Below are 15,756 nucleotides of genomic sequence, written 5' to 3'. Positions count from 1 at the left end.
TCTTGGACTTTTTTGCCTTCTTCACCTTACCCTTTTTACCAGTGCCACTGGCAGAAGCCTTCTGGGCTTCAGGTTTCTTCTCTTTAGTGTCTGGCTTCTCAGTTTTTTCCTCTTCCATCTTGCAAGATGGGAAAGAGAACTAAGATTCCGACTTCCGGTCTATAAGCAATCCATTATGTGAATTTTAATGTGAACATTTTGAGTAATTTTTAGCCATATTGCTTTTCTTTTTTCTTTTTTTGATTCCCAAGTTTTATTCAAGAACTCATAAAAAAATATTCCAGACAAAGGAGCTTTAATCCTCATCTTCTTCCTCCTCTTTGTCCTGGTTAATCTGGAAGTAACGTAATTCATAACTCTCTTTGCTGCTAGCAGCTACACGCAACCAGTCATGTAGATTATTCTTCTTCAAATATTTTTTGGTGAGATATTTCAAATACCTTTTGGAAAGAGGTCCCTCGGAAGTCACGGTGATCTTGCTCTTGCTCCTTTCGATGGTGACCACCCCTCCACCAAGATTCCCGGCTTTGCCATTCACCTTGATTCTTTCCTGGAGAAGCTTCTCAAAATTGGCAGCGTCCATGATTCCATCTTCTGTAGGATGTGTGCAATCAAGGGTGAGCTTCAGGACCTGCTTCTTTTTTTTGCCCCCCCTTCACTGCAAGTTTTTACACGGGTACCATGGCGGCCGAGGACTCAGAAAGGCCATACTGCTTTTCATTTCTTTTGAGATGACAAGGGAAAATATGCATAAATATTGAAAGAATAGTATAATTGTTGCCTGCTGCCTGTATTGACAATAGACTGGTAAAAAATAAACTAAGAAAAACTTTTCTTTAACATAATTTGCCAGAGCTTGTTTGAGAAGGAAAGAAACAGTTGACCAAGCATGAACTAAGTCCCACGCCCCCCAGTCAGTAGCTTCGCCATTAGTCCAAGTAATTGGTGCCGAGATGAGTGGCAAATGCTCAATCACTGAGCTATATCTCAAACCCATTTAAAAAACTTTTTTTTAAGGTTTTTTTTTTTTTTTTTTTTTCTGCCTGAAAATGCCCTTAGGGCATTTCTGGTTTCCTGTGAGAAACTGGGTTCGAACCAGAGCATCTTGAGCCTGACGGCTTTGTTTAAGCAGGCACTTAAACAACTGAGCTAATGGGCAGGGCCCCTAAAACTTTTTTTTTTAATTGTGAGGATCTCACTAAGCTGACCATGCTTTGAACTTGTTCCCCTGCCTTAGCCTCCCAAGTAGTTGGGGTTAAGGTACATGTTACCTTGCCCAGAACCAATATTCATTGTATTTATAACAAAAATTGAGTTAATTGCAACTATTAATAGATTACTAAAACCATGATGTACTTGGTAGAATAATACATGGCCGTCCAATTGGTATTACAGGTATAAATTGATTCATAAAGAGGTCCATTATCTGCTAGTAATTGAAGTATAAAAGTTCATGAAGCAGTATAAGTGCTGTAATCCCATCTTTCTTTAAAAATATGTACACAGATGATTTTTGGAAGGATTATGTGACAAATGTAAATAATGGATACTCATTTTTGTTACTCTTCTGTTACCCTTTTTTTTTATTGTGAATATGAGTTACTTTAAGAATTTAAAAGGTGGGGGCCGGTGAGATAGGTCAGTGGTCTAAAGCACCTGCTTATGCAAGCTTAGAGAAGTACATGGACCTTGGTTCAATCCCTGACACCACATGCTGTGCAAGCCCTGCCCACAGAGTGGGCTGAGCTGGCCACAAAATAAATAATTTATTTGTTTATTTTTAAAAACCTTTTTTTTTTTTTTTTTTTTAAATAAAAAAAGAATTTAAAAGGTGGCATGCTGAACCCTGCCACCGAGACAGGACATGGTGGCGTAAGTTTGTAATCCCAGTTCTGGCTGAAAATAGGAGGATTGCTGAATCCAAGCTGCATAATGAGACCCTGTACCATGTACCAAATACATTAAAAAAGTAAAAATAAAAGGTTATACCTACTTTTTGGAGGGAAAATAAATTTAAAAAAATAAAGTGACACTAGTATATGGTTCATTTCAAACTCATCTGTGTTTTCTTCCCACATTAGGAATTCTGAATTAGGGATAAAACTATCCTAGCATAGGATACCTGTCCCTGGTATTTTTAATAATCTATGTGCTATTTATTCTTAATCTTTTTCTTTCCTCTAAAAAATCACACCTGGAATTAGGGGAAGTGCTTGACCAGATAAATACAAGCCTCTTAAGTGCAGGTGCCAATACTGAGAGATTTCTAGGGGACTTTTATGTCCCCAGGAGATAGTGGTTGTTGAAACAGGCATGGTGGCACATGCCTATGATTCCAGTACTTGGGAGGATGAGATTGTCATAAGTTTGAAGACATCCTGCAGTACATGTTGAGTTGAAAGACAATATCAAATACATAGCAAGAAGAGCTGGCCAGATAGCTCAGCAGACTAAAGTATCTGCTTAGGCAGATGCAGGCCCTGGGGTTCAATCCCCATCCTGTCGTGCCAGCCCCACCCCTGGGGTGCACTGAGATGGCAAATGAGACTGGGCATGTGCCTGTAATCCCAGTGCTTGGGAAGCTGAAAACAGGATTACTACAAGTCTGATCTGTATAGTGAAACCATGTAGAACCTATACTAAATACATTAAAAAAAAAATACATAGCAAGACCCCATGGCAAGTTTGAGTCTGTGCTGTTGTAACTGCTTGGTAACATCTGTATAATAACCAGAGCCATCATGGATTCCTCTTGATTTGTCAGAGTGGCAGTTCCTTAGTGGTGATAAGATAACCCCATTATTAAACAGGCAGTGCGGTGCACAGAAATACTCAGAACAAAGTTGGGTCTAATAATGAGTATAGCAGTTTACCTGATTTTTAAAAATTGAGGTACAATTTGTAACTAAAGAGTAAGAAGGTCATAGTCATCCGGGTATTTGGTAGAACTGAATAGTATTTTTGAATTGAAGACAGTAGATGGCAGTGTTTCTTATGCTAGAGAAACTGAAGAGGAAGGAAACTGCATATAGAGTTGAAATAATGTGGACTTCTTGTGTGACTATTAATCATGTTAGATGGTAGTTTTGCTAAATAGTCTTCAAAGAAAGAATTTAGGTACAAACTCATTTGTTTTCAGAGAGGAAAGCATGTTGTCATCTTATATGGTTCAAATGAAGGGCCGAGGAGATGGCTCAGTAGAATAAGCGCTTGCCTGTCAAGTGCAAGGGCCTGAGTTCAACCCCTGGTTCCGCCAAAATAAATAATAAATAAAATAAAATAAAAATTACATAGTTCAGATGAAAATGTAGACATGAATATAAAGTTTAAATTGAATTCCCTCATGATACTTTTAATCATTTATTTTTGTATTTTTAATAAAGGGTCTACAGGGTCTCACTACAAAGATAGGACTCATAGTGATTCTCCTGTTTTCAGCCTCTCAAGCACTGGGATTGCAGGTGTGTGCCACCATGCCCAGTCTCAATCATAGCCTCAGTGCCAGCATGGCAAACCTGGGGATCGAACCCCAACCTATGGATCAAACCCTGGCTGGTGTGCCTGCCTATGCAAGCACTTTAGTCCGCTGAGCTATCTGGCCGGCCATTCATGCATTCATTCATTCAGTACAGGGTCTTGCTTGCTACACAGCTCAGACTCGTAGTGGTTCTCCTATCTCAGCCTCCCCAGCACTGGGATTACAGATATGCGTCACCATGCCAGTTTTGATAGCCAACGCGGTAGGGGCTGACATGGCATGCAGTACCGGGGATCAAACCCAAGTCCTTGCACTTTCCAGGAAGGCACTTAGACCACCAAGTTATCTCTCAGCCCCCTAGTGACATTTTTTTTTCCCCATAATTTTATTGAGAAACAAATAGCAGTGAGACAGTTTCAAACCAAATTGGTAGGACAGTTTCAATAATTAACACATTGCATACATTCTTCCTAGTGGTTAATTGCTGTACAAGATGCAGACTTGATATCCTATTTACAAACACCATTAGAACAAATCCCTCTATTAAGAAAATGTAACTATATATCTATCCTAACCACTTTGAATACACAGATACAAAATGGATATTCATCTGTATCCCCTTTTTTTGTTAAGTTCCATCATTTAAATATTATAGGTGTGTAAACTCAGCAAAGTATTCTAAAACAGTTCAGTAGTCCATAATAGTATTGGGTCTTCCTCTTCACTGGCAATGTCAGAAATTGTTGAGTCCCCTACTGCTCAACATAACACCATGGCTTTACTTCTTATACTTTGTTTTTATACTTTTCTGCTGGATGGTTAAGACCAAGGTAAAGAAGGACCTATGCAACAAGAGTTGTCGCTTTTGGGTCTTGAAAGGTCAGTGAAATCCCCTCAGGATTTATCCTGAGATCCTATACCTCAGATTGTAGAACCTTTGTCAATGTCAGCCATGTGGATGAGTCACGTCCATTGCTTGGCCAATGTGCTCTCTGTGAAAGCCCAAGGGAATGTTTTCTCTCCATGTGACTCTCCTTAGGCACACTCTACATCATTGATCACCTTCCCCTTTGGCCCCATAATCTCCTTGATCAGAAAATTTGGGACACTACTGAGTTACATGATGTTACAGTATAAGTTCTCATATGTCCTGAGTCTTAATTGACCTTGGAAGGCTCCGGCCAAAATGTTGGCTTTCCTTGCGGCCCTCCCTTTTCTCTAATTTTGGTCTGCAAACTTAGGTTGGTGGTTTGTTTTTTTTTTCAAGCTATGGCAGGTTTTATTCATGAAAAATTCTGCTTGGTTTATTTTTCACCAGTCTGTTCTGGCATGCTTCTAATGATATCAGAATCACCTGGATCAATGATTGCCAGTGTGCATACTCTGTAGTATTTTCCACATGCTGTGCCCAGTTCAATATTATTGCCGCTGTAGTAGTGGATACCAGTTTTGGCCAACATGGCATAGGACTCTATTTCAGATTTCCTCAAGGCTGGGCAGTTGTTGACAAGGATGACCAATTTCGCTTTGCCCTGTCTGATCATCTTCAACGTCTGCTTGTACCCCAGCACGTATTTTCCACTTTTCATAACAAGTTGGAGCCTAGAGTTGATGGACTCCAGAGATTTTTTTCGTCTTCTTTGTGGCCACCATCTTCCTGTCTTAGGTGCGGACGGCCCTCAACCAGGCGCAGCCGCCAAGATGGCCGGGGAACCAGAAAGGAAGGACCAAACTTAGGTTGTTAACCCTCCAGAAGAGAAGCTTATTGTTATTACCATACAACCTAGGCTGTTAAGCTTAACCTCACTATCTGTCTGAATATCAAACATCTTAGGCTTAACATGGAACTGGTATTCTTCATCAAGTATTGATATGTTGAACTTTAAGTCCATATAGAATATGATGAAAAAACATTTAAAAATTAGAATATATTTTTAAAAATAGGCATAAAGAATTATATACTTCTTATGTTTACACATAAGTCCAAAAATCCAACCATATACAACCTTGAAGCAGCCTAGTGACATTTTTAATGCATTTTGTTTTATTTAAATATGTCCACTGGCTGCCAGCTTTTCTTTGTTTAAAGGGAATAGTAATAAGATGTGATGATAATAAATGTATAGTGTCAGCAGCAGATGTCCTTATAAGAATAGTAATTTTGTGAATTCTGTGGCCATAAATGTAGAGGTTGATAAAAAGAATAAAAACAAAAGAAATAAATAAAATGTGAAATTTTATGCTCAGTCTAAAATGATCAAGTCACTTCAAATGACACCTGAAAATCAAGATACCAAGTATTAAAAGTGAGTTGTTAGTAAGATTTGCTGTTAGTTCTGTTACATGAATCATGTCCAAAGTAGATGTGTCCTTTGTGACCAGAAGAAAGGAAAAAAAAAAAAGGTTAGCACATCATAAGAGAAATGATGGTCCAGACTTTGTTTGCCTGCCTAGTTATAACTCTTACATATAAATGGAGATAGAATAAAAGACATTAGCTGTAGGATTTTCTTCTGTCCTTTATTTTTTATCTAAGTGCAGTGATCTCCAAACCCAGAATTCATGTGTGAGTCATGTTCCCTTGCTAGTTTCAGAGCCATTAGTGACAAGGCACAGGGTAATGGACTTTTCCATTTCCCACCTTGCCCTCAATGAGATTGTATAACCTGTTTGACTCTCAGTTGCCAGGTTAAATGAGGTTAAAGTAATTCATACATGAAACAAACTTCAAAACTTTAATCCTTTGCGTATGAAACCATCCCTCTTTGATAGCTCAACACAAGATTGGATTGTTAGAAGGTGAGGACCACTTGTCCTTTTTTTTTTTTTTTTTTTCAAGCAGAAGACGGCATACGAGATGTTGCGGCGTGACTGGAGTTCAGACGTGTGCTCTTCCTTTCTATTTTTTTTTCTTCTCCTTTTTTTTTTTTTTTTTTTTAATATCTTCAGCACTTAGAAAAAAGCCTGATGCAGAGTTGGCATTTATGAGATATTTGGTTTCGGTTTTTTTTCCTTTGGCGGAACCGAGATATTTGTTGAGTTAATAAATGAATCTTATTTGATAGACCCTGATGTTGTCAAACAGTTTTGTGGCAATGAGTGTGAGTCTGTTATCTGCTGGCTACCAAAGCTTATAGCTTTTATATTCTGCCCATATTTTCTCCATCTTTAGAAAACACAGCATATTATATATTTATAATAATTGCTATACATGTAAGTATTACAAATATTCTAGTGTTTATGACTAAACAGTAAAGTGAATTCATGCCATTTTAGAAATATTAAGACTGGAGGTGTAAGCCTAGCCTTGACACTACCACCAAAAAAGAAGGGAAAAAGAAATCAACACAAATGTACCAGGGATGAATGAAGGGCATAATATCACAGATATCCCAGAAGATCAGATTTCTGAGAGAACTGGAATAAAGATGTTGATGAGCCAGTTAAGACAAAACAAGCATTTTCAGTTTTTAACAACTTGATAAGAAATGATTGATTTGATAGCTGGAGGAAGCATGTCATTACAGTACACAGCCCTCTGTGGCACATGTGTTATAGGTTTGCTGCTGCTTATATTAACTGTAACAGCTGATGTCAATAGCATAGGTTTTTTTAAATCACAGTAATGATTTCAGTATTAATTTTTTTTTTTTTTTTTTTTTTTACTTCTATTGCATCTTTATTCATTTGGTCTATTTTAAAGGCCTAATGTGTTCTGGGTTCTGGTGCTGGCAAATAATCACATGGCTCCTGTCTTGGAAGTGTTTTCAGTCTAATGGTAGAACTGTGTAAAGAAATTTGATAATGTTGGCAGCAACATATTATAAAGTTGGATAAAGTAGGGATAGAACACTGAGATTTGACAAGATTACAGCAGTAGGTAAAATCAGAATAAAGGATTTGTCACCAGGTATAACTGTTTTCAGGTGTTTAATTGAAAAGTGGTTACTTACTAGGCTATGAGATGCACATATTGTAGAGTTACCAGGAGGATATTCCTAAGGTATTTCCTTCTTATATATGGATTTTAGAGCAGATCCTCCCTCCAAATAGAATGTGACTTCCTTTATATTTACTGCTGCCATTCTATGAGTTAATTTAAGTTCCACCTGACTAGATGTTATATAATTCTTACTAATTTACTTTTCTAGAATATATTCCAGTGTCTAAAGGAAGCTATGCTTGAGTAAATTCTTTTAGATTAATAATCTTGTGATTAAAAGTTTACACTTTTATTATATTAAAATTCTTTTACATCCTTTATTTATTTGTTTATTTATTTATTTGGTATAGGGTCTTGCTATGCAGCTTGGACTTACAGAGGTCCTCCTGTCTCAGCTTCCCCAGCGCTGAGATTACAGGCATATGCCATCATGCCTGGTTTTGGTGGCCTGCATGCCAACCAGCATGGCATGTTGTACCCGGGAATTGACTTGGTCCTTGCACTTGCCAGGCAGGTGCTTACACTGCTGAGCTATCTCCGCAGCCCAAAAGTTCACATTTTAATAACAGTCTGTGTTGTCGTGATTGGTTATGGGCCAACAATGTGCATGTTTATAACAGTTGATTTATAGTGAACTTTTTATTTCAGAATAAGATACTTTATTGACTGAAGATTTCTTTGAACTTTTTTTTTTTTTTTTTTTTTTTGGCGGAACCAGGGATTGAACTCAGTCCCTTGTGCTTGCCAGGGAAGTGCTTATTCCACTGAGTCATCTCCCTGGCCCCCAGAATAAGATACTTTAAAAGGAAGTGCAGAAACTAATTTTTAAATTTAATTTTGTGTATTTAGTACAAGGCCTACAGGGTCTCACTATGTAGATTGGAGATTCTTGTAGTGATTCTCCTGTTTTCAGCTTCCTAAGCACTGGGATTACAGGTGTGCGCCACCATGCACAGTCTCAGTCACTGTCTCAGTGTGCCCTGGGGGCAGGTCTGGCACTGCGGGAGAAACTGTAATTTTTTGTTTGTTTATTTATTCGCTTGTTTGTTTTTTGGGTTTTTTTTTGTTTTTTTGTTTTTGTTTTTGTTTTTTTTTTGAAACAGGGTCTCCCTATGCAGTTCAGGCTGGCCTTGAGCTCACTTTTAGCCCAGGCTGGTCTTGAGCTCACAGGGATCCTCCTGTCTCAGCCTCCCTAGTGCTAGGATTACAGGCATGCACCACCATGCCTGGCTTAGAAACTGTATTGCTAATTTGATATCTCCAAGGAAGGTAATATTGGCTAGCACCTGCATTAAATACTTTTTTTTTTCTTTTAAGGTTTTGTATTAAAAGTAAGTCTTTAGGAAAGATAACTTTTTTGAATGTCACATTTAACTACCTCCTCTCATTATGTTATTGTTTTTGAACAGGATTCTGAAAATATTTAAACTTTTATGATCTTTTCAGATACAGTTAAAAAACTCCAGGACCAAAAACATGACATGGAAAGAGAAATCAAGACACTTCACAGGAGACTTCGGGTAGGATAAATAATCTCTTCCTCCTCCTCTTCCTCCTCTCTCCCTTCCTCCTCCTCTTTCTCTCTCTCCCTTCTTTTCCTTCTCCTTCCCTCTTCTCCCTCTTCCTCCTCCTCCCCCCAAATTTTTTCTTTATTTGGTACAGGTTCTGGCTAGACAGCTCAAACTCATAGTGACCCTCCTGTCTCAGCCTCCCTCGCACTGGGATTATAGGCGTGCACCACGGGCGTGCACCACCACGCCCAGTTTTGGTGGCCAGCTCAGCGCAGTGCCAGTATGGCATGTAGTACCAGGTCCTTGTGCTTACCAGGCAGGTGTTTTGACCTCCAAGTTATCTCCCCATCCCAGGATAAATCTTCATGTGTTATCTTTTTAGAAAACAGTTTCCCAAAATTTAAGGTCTCATCATTTGACCGTGTTATTATTCACCTTAAATTGTAGATACATTGCTGATATTGACCCCATTGGTTTTGAACAGAAAGTGAATGACCATCATTTCAACTTGGAGCTAGTCCTAGACTAGGGGCCAAAGAATGGAGTAATAATTTATGTGCAGCAATTTTAAGAAACATACATTAGGGGCTGGAGAGATGGCTCAGTGGTCTAAAGCACCTACTTGGAACAAGCTTAGCAAAGCATCAGGGACCGCGGTTCAATCCCCCAGCACCACATGCTAGCCAGGCCCGCCCCCTGGTGGGCTGAGCTGGACACACACACACACACACACACACACACAAAATTAAAAAATAAATAAAATAATTATTAAAAAAAAAAAAAGAAACATACATTATACTTTGGAGGGAAAGTTCATTAGCTTTTGATTTATAAAAATGTTCCAAACTAGACTATTGGCTTGCGTTTTCTTTGTTCCATGGATTTGATCAGCTTGCCAACATCACTACTGCTGTGATATGTGTGTGTGTGTGTATTAATCTCAATTTGGGTTATGCTGTAGTTGTTGAGGCTGCCTTCAAGATGTCAAAATTGTTTTGTGGGTAAGAGCTCTTAGGCATGGGCCAACTGTGGCTCTGGGTGGAAGGGAAGCCCTAGGGAGGCTTCCCACCCAGCCACACCCATGTCTGTGGGAAGCAACAGACTCTATATTCCCTTACTGCTTCTTTGTATAATTTTGTCTGCCTATATTGAGCTCACTGTTTTTCTTATGGCTTCCTCTTCCTTTTCCTTTACTTTAGTTTTTTTTTTTTCCTTTCTGTTTTTGATGTCAGGATATTTATAGATTTTTACTATATGGTTTGCATACCATTCATACACCTTTTTTTCCAGAGGTAAAACTCTAGATTTTCCATTTTTCCATAAGACTTGCTTTGAATTCTGCATGAGGAAAGGAGGCTTGGCATTATTATCATTAATATTTATTGAGCATTGTGAGTACTTGATGCATCAGTAGACAGATCAACTGGAAAATCTTTCTCTCATTAAGTACAAATGTACTTATCATTGCATAGGCAATAGCCGTTCTCTGGGATTAAAAAAATTAATCATCATTTGAGGTACCGTGCATTGCAGCAACCACATCAAACAAATTTTATTGTTTTTTAATAAATCTTCATTGCTGTCTTTTGGAAATAAAAATTTAGTTTTTTAATACAGGAAGAATCTGCTGAATGGCGGCAGTTTCAAGCTGATCTACAGACTGCAGTGGTCATTGCAAATGACATTAAATCTGAAGCCCAGGAGGAGATTGGTGATTTGAAGCGCCGGTTACATGAGGCTCAGGAAAAAAACGAGAAACTCACAAAAGAATTAGAGGAAATAAAATCACGCAAGTATGTTCTGAGAAATCAGTTTCATACTGTGTTTCAATGGAGAACAGCTAAACTGCAATTTTGTGTTGTGTTTTTATGGGAAGAATGTGGGAGTTGAAACTAATGAGTTTGGATTTAATAGAAATTAACTTTTCTGGGGCTCATTTTGTGACACCTGTAAAGCAGCACAGTCTGTGTGGGATTTTTCAGACTTGCTTGTTGTGTCAGTGATCAACAACTCTGAAGGGAGCCAGAATGGTACCTGGCATCAGCTCACATTATAATTCTCATTTTCCCATCCTTATGGTCCAGCCCTGCTCTTTTTGTTTAGATTGTGGCCTTGTAAAAAGATGAATGTGGCTCCTGTCCAGTCTTGTTGATTACTAGCTGTGTGATATCAGTCAGCAGCCTTAACTTTCCTGAGCCTCAGTTTTCTCGAAAATCTTGAAAATGGAAACACCATTAGCTGCTTTACAGTTTTGTTGTAAGGATCAAATGAGGTAATGCCTGCACAGTGCTCAGGGCAATGACTAGCAAACTTGAGCTGCTTTAGTATTTTTAGAAACTCAAATAAAGAATGCAAAGAGAGTTTCTCTATCATTTACTTGTGGAATTTTCACTTGTTCTATCACATGAATCTCCAGAGTATTTTTTTTTTTTTACACCTAACTGAGAAATCATTGTAAACTCATAAAAATTATTAGTTAAGATGGCAGCTGTTACGTGTTCTGAGATTCATAGTGAAACTCCTACGACTGAGGGGTGGTATTTTATTTCTTGGCAGTATTGGGGATTGAACCAAAGGCCTTTTCACTGAGCTGCATCCGTAGCCCACTGATTGGGTTGGTTAATTGCTTGATTGATTGGGAGGGTCTTACTATATTTCCTAGGTTGTGTTCCACTGTATCATCCTTTTACCTTAGTCTCCCAGAAGCCAGGGATTACAGGTTTGTGCCACTACACCTTGTGGCAGGGAAGAATATTTCTGTGTTTGAGGTTATTATTAAGAATTTAGGAGCTAGGGAGATAGCTCCATGGAATAAGTGCTTCTTGGGCAAGTGCAGGGTCCTGAGTTTGATCCCTGGTACCACAAAAGAAAAAAAAAAAAAAGAAAGAAAGAAAGAAAAGGGAATTTAAAGCTGGGCATGGTGACACATGCCTGTAACGTCAGTGCTCAGGAGGCTGAGGCCAGAAGATCCCCACAAGTTTGAGGCCAGCCTGGCTACATAGTGAGTTTAAAGCTAGCCTGAACTACATAGTGAGACCCTGTCTCAAAAGAAAAAAAGAAAAAAAATTTTGCATGTGGTGATGCATGCCCACAGTCTCAGCACTCGGAAGTTTAAGGCAAGATTTTTTTTTTTTTTTTTTTTTCCCAGAACTGGGGATTGAACTCAGGCCCTTGCACTTGCCAGGCAAATGCTTATTCTACTGAGTTATCTCCCCATCCCCTATAGGATTGTTAATTGCAGGCCAGCCTAGGATATATAACAAGACCCTGTCTCAAAAACAAACAAACAAACAAACAAACAAACTCCAAAATAAAAACAAATAGAAGAATCTGATTATTGCTTACTGTAATTCTTTTTTTTTTACTTTAATTCTTTATTTATTTTTACTGAATACAGGGTCTTACTATGCAGTTTGCACTCTTAGTGATCCTCCTGTCTCAGCCTCCTCAGAACTGGGATTATTGGCATGTGCCTGGTTTCGGGGTTGGCAAGGCATGCCCAGGGTTCCAGGGCCACATGGCATGCGGTACTGGGGATTAAACCTGGGTCCTTGCACTTGCCAGGTAGGCACTTAGACCACCAAGCTATCACCCTAACCCTTTAATTCTTAAGTAGGTGTACAAAAACATTTTATCTTAGAAAATCGGTCTTATTATTGCCTAGTTCCTGTGTATGGCCTGGTAAAGAATATTGCTAAGCATCTTTCACTGGCTTCCTTAAACAGAACTTGGAATGAGACAGAGGGCACTAGTACAAAACTTGCATTGCTTTTTTTCTTTGTGTACTATTCAGTGAATAGTGTATCAGAAGTGCCTCACTGAATTATCCTGAGTGAAAGTCTTAACTAATAGAAATAGTCTAAAATTCTGTTATGTAACTTTGTTCTGTTTTTGTTGCTAGTGATAAAATGTGGGCTTTTAAGTGAATGTTATGATTTTGGAGAACTTTTATTTGCCATTGGAAACTTGGCCGCTTCCCATGGTTAAAGAACTTTGTGATGCAATCATTGATATTAACAAATATGACTTCAAGAGAAATATTTTATAATAACAAGCATTTGTAAAATTAAGTCAGTATTTTCCTTATGATTAATGTATGATATTACAAGATCACAGACAGGCAAGGGATCCTTTAGCAATAGACAGTAGACCAGTGGATTTTATTGGGTAGAATAGGGAACGCTTACTTACATAGTTTTAGCTTCTGCATTGCACCTGACTTTCTGTGTGTTTGTATTGTGCTAGAGATTGAGCTAGGCAGCTGCTGCAGCACTGGGGTACACTCCCAGCCCACAGTTAGCATTCAAGTAAATAAAAGACTAAAACTTTTTTTTTTTTTTTTTTTTTTTTGGTGGAACCAGGGATTGAACTCAGTTCCTTGTGCTTGCCAGGGAAGCACTTATTCCACTGAGCCATCTCCCCGGCCCCTAAAACTTTTAGTTATAACAACTAGCTGAACATGAAACCTGTGCTTCATCTTGAGACAGAAAACCTATTTGAATACCAAATGGCCAAATTTTTCTAAGGACTGGCTTAATTTTTTGTCCCCAGAAGCATATTTGATAGTTTTATGACATGTGCAAACTCTGTGTTTGTAATTTCATTCCAGATAAAAACTTTCATGTTGGTTAGTCAGCTCAGTGAATTAGAGCCAGAATGAAGGAGAATTGGTTTTTCTGATGACTCAGGATGCACCATATTAAGCTGCCAGGGGGACGCATGTTACTGATAGGAGTGTAGGTTTCTTTGTAGAAATTTTGTTTTGTTTGTACAGCATTTTGGTTTGTTATTGTTCATTAAGAGCATGGACTTTGGTTTTATTTCTTTGTATTTCCTGTCTAAGTACAGCATTTTAGCTAGAACCAGTATAGATTATCCATATGTGTTAATGCCATCTCAGACTGTGGAGAACGCTAGGCAGCACAGAGTCAGAGCCCCAGCTCTGAGTCAGTCTCTGTGGTTGATCTGCCTCCCTTTTTACTACTAATTGATTACTGATGTCCTCACCTGACACTTATCCAATAAAAACGGAATTTGATTGCTATTTAACTTACTTAGGATAACTTGATAGGAAATTTTTAATGTAATTTCCTGGTATTTACCAAGCAAATGAGAATATTGGGCCAGGTAATCTACTCTGTTCAACAGTTACAGTTTAACCCCCCTCTCCCAGCTAATACCTTTTAATGCTTTTCAGTTGGGAGGGGAAAATGTGTATTCCTTTATCTATAGAGTCTGCCAAAAAAATCTATACATACTTTAGCAGTTCACTGTACTAATAAATGTCTGGAGGTTAATGGCTATACCACTTTGAGCACTTCTTATAATTGTAGAGCCTAAAGGTAACCTGTATTAATCTCAGTGTCTCAATAAACTTAGTATTAAAATGTTTGTACACTTTTTTTTTTTTTTTTTTGGTGGTACCGGGGATTGAACTCAGGATCTTGCACTTGCCAGGCAAGCACTTATTCTACTGAGCTATCTCCCCGGCCCCTGTATGTACACTTTTTAAAAATTTTCCTATTGTATATATTTTTTGGGGCAGACTCTGTATATATACAAATCTCTGCACTTCAATTTTTTTTTTTTTTTTTTAAGGCAAGAGGAGGAGCGAGGTCGAGTATACAACTACATGAATGCTGTTGAGAGAGATTTGGCAGCCTTAAGGCAAGGGATGGGACTAAGTAGAAGGTCTTCAACTTCTTCAGAGCCAACTCCTACAGTAAAAACCCTCATCAAGTCCTTTGACAGTGCATCTCAAGGTAAGTAATTCTTTGCCCATTGTACCAAAAATGTATAGTTGTATTCAGTTACCATGTTTTCTGGCATGATAGAAAATAAATATGAGTATTCTTAGTAAGTGTCAATAAGATAATCTTAATAAAGATGAACTTTATTCTCCAACCTCAGTCTTCCCCCATTTATAAATGGCAGCACCATTCTATCTACCATTCTGTTCATATCTAATTTATTCTTAGCAAGTCTTCTTGATTCAGTCTTCAGCGTGGATCATTATTCAATCTGCCTCTTTTTTTGTTTGTTTGATTTTATTGAGATAGGGTCTCACTGTGAAACCCAGGCTGGACTTGAACTCTAAGCAGTCTTCCTGCTTCAGTGTCCTGAGTGCTGGGGTTACAGCCATGTGCCAGTAGGTCTGACCATATCTGCTTCTTTCCATCTCTGGTGACACAGTGTTTTAGTTCATGCTATCAGCTATTAATTTGAGTAACCTGCTAGTTAATGATAGACCTTTTCTTGCTTAAAAATCCCACCCTGTCTCAAAAAACAGAGCAGCCCCCCCTCCCAAAATTTGGTGAATTCTTAAATAAGTCAATTAAGGAAGCTTTCCAAGCTGGGGAGATAGCTCAGCAGTATAAGCACCTGCCTGGCAAGTGCACAATCATGAATTTGATCTGTGGTACTGCAGAGAGGGAGAGAAACAGACAGAGACAGCTTTCCATTGCACTCATTATGTATGTACTTGTTTTTATAGTACCAAACCCTGCTGCAGCTGCAATTCCTCGAACACCTCTGAGTCCAAGTCCTATGAAAACCCCTCCTGCGGCAGCTGTGTCTCCTATGCAGGTAAGTCTTGGGGCTGCTGAAGGCTGTAGGGACTCACAATCTGAAGTTAAGTTCTCTGCTTCAGAATCATCTAAAAATATATCGGGCTGGTGAGATGGCTCAGTGGTCTAAAGCACCTACTTAGAACAAGCTTAGCAAAGCAGAGGGACCGCGGTTCAATCCCCCAGCACAACATGCCAGCCAGCCCTGCCCCCTGGTGGGCTGAGCTGGCCACACACACACACATACACATAAATAAA

General features: G+C 38.7%; 1 protein-coding gene and 2 pseudogenes across 2 annotated transcripts in view; 1 reads left to right on the top strand and 2 right to left on the bottom strand.

Annotated features, from left to right (window-relative positions):
* Specc1l (sperm antigen with calponin homology and coiled-coil domains 1 like) overlaps positions 1 to 15,756 on the top strand; it is a 199,718-nt gene that overhangs the window by 106,259 nt on the left and 77,703 nt on the right. For both annotated transcript variants that reach the window (XM_023720979.1, XM_004636325.2), the window contains exons 6-9: positions 8,868 to 8,941; positions 10,550 to 10,725; positions 14,531 to 14,694; positions 15,426 to 15,517. In XM_023720979.1, coding sequence (XP_023576747.1) covers positions 8,868 to 8,941; positions 10,550 to 10,725; positions 14,531 to 14,694; positions 15,426 to 15,517 — 506 coding nt within the window. The remainder of the gene's footprint in view (positions 1 to 8,867; positions 8,942 to 10,549; positions 10,726 to 14,530; positions 14,695 to 15,425; positions 15,518 to 15,756) is intronic.
* LOC105742864 lies at positions 296 to 1,373 on the bottom strand (annotated as a pseudogene).
* LOC111818088 lies at positions 4,746 to 5,131 on the bottom strand (annotated as a pseudogene).

The sequence above is a fragment of the Octodon degus genome, unplaced genomic scaffold (genome assembly GCF_000260255.1).
Source record: "Octodon degus isolate 3935 unplaced genomic scaffold, OctDeg1.0 scaffold00079, whole genome shotgun sequence".
Lineage (NCBI taxonomy): Eukaryota > Metazoa > Chordata > Mammalia > Rodentia > Octodontidae > Octodon > Octodon degus.
This window is presented reverse-complemented; position numbering and strand designations above follow the sequence as displayed.